Source organism: Micromys minutus (genome assembly GCF_963924665.1).
Source record: "Micromys minutus genome assembly, chromosome: 6".
NCBI classification, from domain to species: Eukaryota; Metazoa; Chordata; class Mammalia; order Rodentia; family Muridae; genus Micromys; species Micromys minutus.
The window spans coordinates 48291509-48298405 of NC_137975.1; the positions used below are offsets into that span (position 1 = coordinate 48291509).

Below are 6897 nucleotides of genomic sequence, written 5' to 3' on the forward strand. Positions count from 1 at the left end.
CTTGGGTTCCATCTCCTAACTACAAAAACATACACAAAGCACACAAAGCGAAAATAAGGTGCCCACAACCCAGCCTATTGTGCATTGAAACGGCCAGTAGTGAGATCATGCTAATAACCAAGTGTTTCTTTGTCCATGTGAGGCCTAGGACTCTCGTGTACACAGTGTCTCTTCATCTAGGCACAGTTTGATGATGCTTACTTGCTGGCATCTGCTGCCCAGCTCAGAGATGCCAGGTGCACCTGCCTTTCCTGCAAGCACCTTGAAGAGATCTGTCAGATGTTGGTGATTCTGTGTGTTAGCAACTGCATGCTCTTCCCATTATCCGGAACTGTTTGTTTCTAGTTAGCAAACAAGAAATGCTGTGGGTGACCTGGATAAAATGATGTCCCTTTGTGCTGCTTCCATTTTACCTTTCAAGGCTGGGATTCAGGATGCAAGCAACCTCTGTCCCAAGGTCCACATGGCCTCCTCTGCTCCTCTGGGCCCATGGCTTCCTAGGACCTCCAGAACAGCTTGCTATAAAACCTTTTCATCAAAAACTATGAAATACCTGCTTCCAAAAAAATGCTTTATTTTTTAGGGAATATTGAGGTTTGTAATTTATTTCAGCTCCTAGTGAGTGCTAGCTCCCCAAACATATGGCTGTTTCTTCCCAATTGACCAAGAAACTGGAAAAAACAGCCATTATTTTGAGGGCTTCGTTTGAGATACATTTCCCTTAGTAATCTTTGCTATTGTGCTATAAAGAGTACGTTCAAATTATTGCATCCCACCCAGTCTATAAAACTCAGAATTTATTGAGACACCATGGAGTAAAGACTCTGGAGCCATCCTGAGTCTGAATTTCAGAGACAAGAAACAGCTTTCATTATCTAGAAAGCATTCATTTAAAAGCCATGGTATGCCTGGCCTTCTGGATAGAAAGGAAGTATATCATGGACATGTTAATCCACCCACTAGTAACAAACTGGGCTGGGCAGTGGTTTGGGGCTGCCTGGCTGGGTCCCAGCCCAAGTCTCCCTGTCTAGAGCCACTGTTTCCAAATACCCCTCTACTTTGCAATCTGCGAAATGCTCACACAGTAGTTGCATGAGTCAAATCTGCTAGGAAGTTACTCATATGGAATAGTGCCTCTCATACAATAAACATAATATGACAATTAAAATTTAAAGGCAAGCCATAGAAACCTCCATGTGCTTGTGTCGCTTCTCGCTAATGTAGTCTCAGGAGCCGGTGGCTGTGATCCTGTCACAGGTTTCTGCTGACACCCTGCACATGTTAGAACCACAGCCATCCTTGGGCCTGGCCAGTGGGGCCAGAGACTTAGCTTTGAGGGCAGGGGAGCCTTGGTGTTGTAACCTCTCCCAGACTCTGTGGTTTATAGACTAAGATCATGGCCAATTTTATGTCACTGGTGTTTTAACTGCCAGCTTCCCAGAACTGCTGAGTGTTGCCCAGTCGGCTCTTGCAATGTCAAATGAGCCAGCCCTAACACACAGCTGGGAATGCACGGTGCGGAGAAGCACTGGGCCAGCAAGTGATTATGAAAAACTCACCATGAGCACTGAGTTATTCCAGCTATGGGATGAAAGACAAGGGGAGATGACAAATGAAGGAACCGGTTCTCTGCCTGTGAGTGTGTACGTTCTAACAAAAGACAAATGGATTCCATCACTGTAGGGCATGAGTCCAGGGCTCAAGGACCCGAGTTTACTTTAGGACAGTAAGGGAAATATACACTATTGAATGGCAAAGTTCTATTTTATAGGTAGTGGTTGTGGGGAAAATGTGCAGCCTTTTAGGGTAAACAAAGTTAATAAGTCTTATGGGGAATGAAAATCATGTCAGCCCAGAGGTGTCTGGTGTACCCACATTGTACTGTTGACCGCAAGTAGGGTTGGCCAGCATAAATCCGGTGACCTCTCTGAACCTTCTTGTCTAAGGATTAGTGAGGCAAAGACAGTTTTGGTAAATAATCTTTAATTTTACACATTGAAATAAAGGATTTAAAGCTGTTGTTCTCTCACTTCTTTATGCTGTCCCTTTTAAGTCCTGAAATGGTTCTGCTCACTATAAAGGCACAACATATGATTTTTTCCATTTTCTTCAATTATTATATGTAGTAAGAGATGTGGTATGTTCATGGAGGGTAGAAACAGAAGGATCAGGCATCCCAGGATATCCTCAGCTACATAGTGGCCATCCTCAGCTACATAGTGGTCATCCCCAGCTACATAGTGGTCATCCTCAGCTACATAGTGGCCATCCTCAGCTACATAGTGATGCTGAAACCAGTCTGATAAAACAGCTTGATATACATGATAAAGTAGTTTCAATAGAAACATTACGTTGCAGTTTATAGACAAGCCTATTTCTCAAGTCTCCCATTCTATTACATTTTATGGAATTTTTCTCCCTCCCAAGAGAAATGAAACAAACTCACATGATTTTTTTTTAATTGTGTTGCAATAAGTTGACCATGATGATATACACTTAAAATTAGTTAGATTTGGAGCTCTGTGCCTCTGAATATGAAAGCACACATATACATAGAGGCTGGTAGAAAATGTCGGATGTCTTCCTGGATTGCGCTCTTCACCTTGTTTTTGAGACAGGATCTCTCATGCAACCTGGAGCTCACTGCTTAAGTTAGACTGGCTGGGCAGCAAACTGGAGCTCCCAGGATGCATCTGCCTCCTCTACCCTATGTTAGACGGCAGCTATGTCTATAGTTTTACATGGGAGCTGAGGATTTGAACTCAGGTCTTCTTGCTTTCACAGCAAATGCTCCTATTGGTGCATCTCTTTAGCCCCTGTGCTGCTTCTTAACCTTCTCTAAAATCGGCTTCTGTTTCTTTGTCTTACTCCTTTTTCTTCTAAATACACATGAAACATTGAGCTTCTGGGACCCTGCTGATGACAGTTGTGGTTTCTTTTCTGTAAGGGTTCTGGGAAGTGGATCTCTTTTACCGAGCCATACTGTAGCCTTGGACCTAATGGTCAAGCAAGCCTTTGTCCTGATTGGTGTCCTCTCTCTCCCACCAGTCGCAGCCTTTTGTGGACTATCCCTATAACCAGTGTGCAGTGGTTGGCAATGGGGGAATTCTGAACAAGTCTCTCTGTGGAGCAGAAATTGACAAATCTGACTTCGTCTTCAGGTGAGTCTTGCCAAGATGGTTTCTTGGGAACCGAGGAGCTATCGGTTGTTTTGAAAGGTATCATTAGCATATCTTGTATCATCTTTGCCTTTGTCTTTGTGATTGCACTGCTAGTGCTGCTAGCATCCACAGGTTGCCCAGGTAGGCCTTCTTGGAGGTCATAGGACCCATGAGTTCCTGAGCATGTTCAATCTGAACCATAAGGATATGCAAGGAGAGACTGTGAAATCATAGTGGGGTTTGGGACTCTGGAGCTTATCAGAGCCTGCAGCCTGAGGAGGGCATCAAGGTTCCCTTGGAAAGGCTCAAGGAGGAACATTTCTCTTATCTTGAAGATCTTTGTTCTCACAGACCATTGCAAAGAACTTTGCTCTTCAAATACACTAGGAAATATTCTCTCTCTCTCTCTCTCTCTCTCTCTCTCTCTCTCTCTCTCTCTCTCTCTCTCACACACACACACACACACACACACACACAGCACTGCTTTCCAGCTTGAAAATTAATGTGTATTACATATGAGCTCAATTCTGGTCCCATAAAGTATTTTTGTGTGAATCCAAGGTAGTTTATGAAAACAGACACAAAGTTGGCTTGTGTGTGCTCTAAGTTTATACTCAGTATAGAACATCCTACTTTAGGAAATGACAGAGGTGACTTCTTCAGCTGTAAAACAGCTTTGAAGAAGGAGCAGAAGTCTACTTCTTCCTGTTCTGGGAACATAAATTTTGTTGAGATGCATTGGTCCCTGTGGATTTAATGCTACTGGTTTACAGATTAACAACAGTCAACAAACAGCATCCAAAAGATTGTTTGTCCCTCACTTTCACCTCGTGTTTGTAATTTATGTTGGCAGTAATTATATAATGGTCAATCCAATGGTCCAGGAATTATTGAACACTCATTGAATTCTTTACAATATAATTTCTGTACTTCACATGTTTCACATTGACAAGACCATTATTGGAATGCATTATCTGTTCTTCAGATCTGCAGTGTTTGTGAGTGGTGGTGGTGGGGGGACACAATGGAGATATAGTTCATGTGATAGGCTCTTTATAGACTTGAGATTCCCCCAAACATCTGTGGTGAGCATTTTGCAAAAGCACTAATTTTACTTTATAACAGCCAGAGAAAGAACAGTTTAGGCTTAAAGTCTGGGAAAAAGTCTCAGCAGACAGTTGATTTATAACTTTAAGACAAGCCCTGAGTTTCCATGTTTTGTTTTAGCTGACGCTGGGATTTTTCTGAACACGCTCTTTCTTCTGAAGTTGGCCATTCAAAGTGGAAGCAAGATTAGGGCTACATATGGTGGATGTCATTAAAATGTATTTAGTTTTTAAGCCTGTACTTATTTTGCCTGTGCTTGCTCATCACACAGAGAAGTTGCCCATTTGTTTTCATTCCAAACATTGGGAGCTACAAATAAAGTACATACGGGACAAATATGGCCGTAACTACATTATGTAGTATGCTGTAGCTATACCATGACATCTGTGTATGTATTTTACATAAATATCTTACACACATTATACACACAAGCATATAAAAGGATGCACACACGAATTTTTCACGATGTCTCCAGTTATATCAGAAGCCACTTTTAAGCCTGGTGTGGTGGCTCATACCTGTAATCTCAACAATTGGGAGGTAGAGGCAGAAGGATCTTTGAGAGTTTAAGGCAAGTCTGGGCTTCAGAGTGAGCCCTGCTCTGCCTGAGCTACAAAGGAAGACCCTGTCTCAAACAACAACAAACCACTTTGGATACTTCAAAAGAATATGTGTCTGTGATTTGTTACAGATGGACACTGATAAGGTCCTTTCTTGAGACCTCCTATCTATAATGAATACATTTTTCTGATGTATATTTTATATCAAAGTGAGAGAATATATTTCATTTATTCCTATGTCTCCATCCATATTGCAGACAGTGTGGGCTGCTCACAGCTTTCCTGGTAGCATTCAGTATTTACTTTTCATGCTCCTACTTAAAAAAATGGTCTAAATTGAAATTTATAGAATTTCCTCATTTTAATATGACTGGAATATACTCAAAATTAGCACCTTTCATGGCTTCCCAGTGGAGAAAAAATGTATATTCCAGGTTTAGGACTGTGGGATGGAAATTGCTACAAAATCACTAAGGTTTTCTTCATAAATAATCTCACTTGCTGATGAACTTATCCATATGGAGATCAGGAGATACTAGTGTTCCTATGTAGGCCTTATTTCCAGAAGACTTTATTAGCATTTTGTTAGTGCCTTGACTTCTTTAACATTCCACCACTGAGAGAATATAACCAGCCTCCATCAATACAGTTGGTCTAAGTCATGACAAAAACAAAAAACAAAAAAACAAACAAACAAAAAACACTTGAAAATTCTTCAGAAGCACGGTGGGGAAAGATTTAAAATTTCTGGTTTTGGTACTTACAAATGTCAGTGAAAATATTGAAATCACTTGTCAAATTGAAGTATGTTGTGAAATGTTGAAACAAGTACACCCCGTACTTGTTGGTTATTTTCAAGTTGCAAGCAGGTGAGTTCTGAGGTCCTTTTCAGGGTGCTGGTTTCCTCTGAGATTATAACAGTTATCAGGTGTGCGTGTATGTGTGTGTGTGTGTGTGTATGTGTGTGTACATGTGTATGAGTGTGTATGTGCATGTGTGTATATGTTAATATACATGTGTATGTATGTGTGTATGTGTGTGCATGTGTATGAATGTATGTGTGTATGTGTATATATGTTATATGTGTGTATATGTTCATATATGTGTATGTGCATTTGTGAGTACGTGTTTATGTGTTCATGTGTATGTATGTGTGGATATATATCTGCTTTTTGCCTCTTATATTTTGAAAATATTTTCCTTCTTTATTCCAGGTGTAACCTCCCCCCAATCACAGGGAGTGCTAGTAAAGATGTTGGAAGCAAAACAAATCTTGTGACTGTCAATCCCAGCATCATAACCCTGAAGTGAGTGCCTGCAAGTCGCACTAGTTCTTGGGGTGTTTTCTGATCACTTCACACACTCCTCCTGCTTCTGAGGCTGACACACTAGATAGAGTGACACACAGCTGATGCAGTTTCTGGGGAGAACACAGAAGAATGCATCCCAGAGTCTGACATCTCTTGCAGGCTCTGCTTCATCAGAAGAGTGACTCAGCTGTGTTTCCAGTGTCGTGGCTTCATGTTTCTAATCAAAGGAGAACTTATCTCTTTCAACGTAGAGAAGCCAGTTTCTTCCATTTGCTTTAAGAGTCCTCAGGCCTTTTACACCCCTTCCTTGGTGGTTAGTGCTTTCCTGACAAAACTGTTTATTCAGCTTTCGGAGGAAGCCCTCATGGAGCCCAACAAAGCACTGCTTGCTTTCATTTTGGCTAGTTTGCTGTTTAGAATATTTTTTCATGGCCCTCTTCTGTAATGTAGCTGTTGCATAATGTTCATTCGTTCATAAGAGTTTCACGTATACTTTCTATCAAAAAGAGACTGCTAATCATTCATAATAGGATAGACTTCTTAAATTGTTCTAGAATCTCAGAGTGAAAATAAAAGAGTGTTGCTGTCTTCCACCAGATAATTGTGAGATTTTACATGAAAGAGTTTTTCCTAAGGTGTTATGTGAAGCATAAGAGGATGATAGCCCAAAGCAGAAAGGAAATCATATATATGTATATGTATATATATATATATATATATATATATATATATATATACCCACACATACACACACAGATA

General features: G+C 40.8%; 1 protein-coding gene across 1 annotated transcript in view; it reads left to right on the forward strand.

Moving 5' to 3' along the window:
- Window positions 1–6897, forward strand: part of ST8SIA6 (ST8 alpha-N-acetyl-neuraminide alpha-2,8-sialyltransferase 6) — a gene marked incomplete at both ends in the record, with an annotated part of 126527 nt that overhangs the window by 118633 nt on the left and 997 nt on the right. The window contains 2 exons of the mRNA XM_080918487.1: window positions 3049–3161; window positions 6043–6135. Coding sequence (XP_080774613.1) covers window positions 3049–3161; window positions 6043–6135 — 206 coding nt within the window. The remainder of the gene's footprint in view (window positions 1–3048; window positions 3162–6042; window positions 6136–6897) is intronic.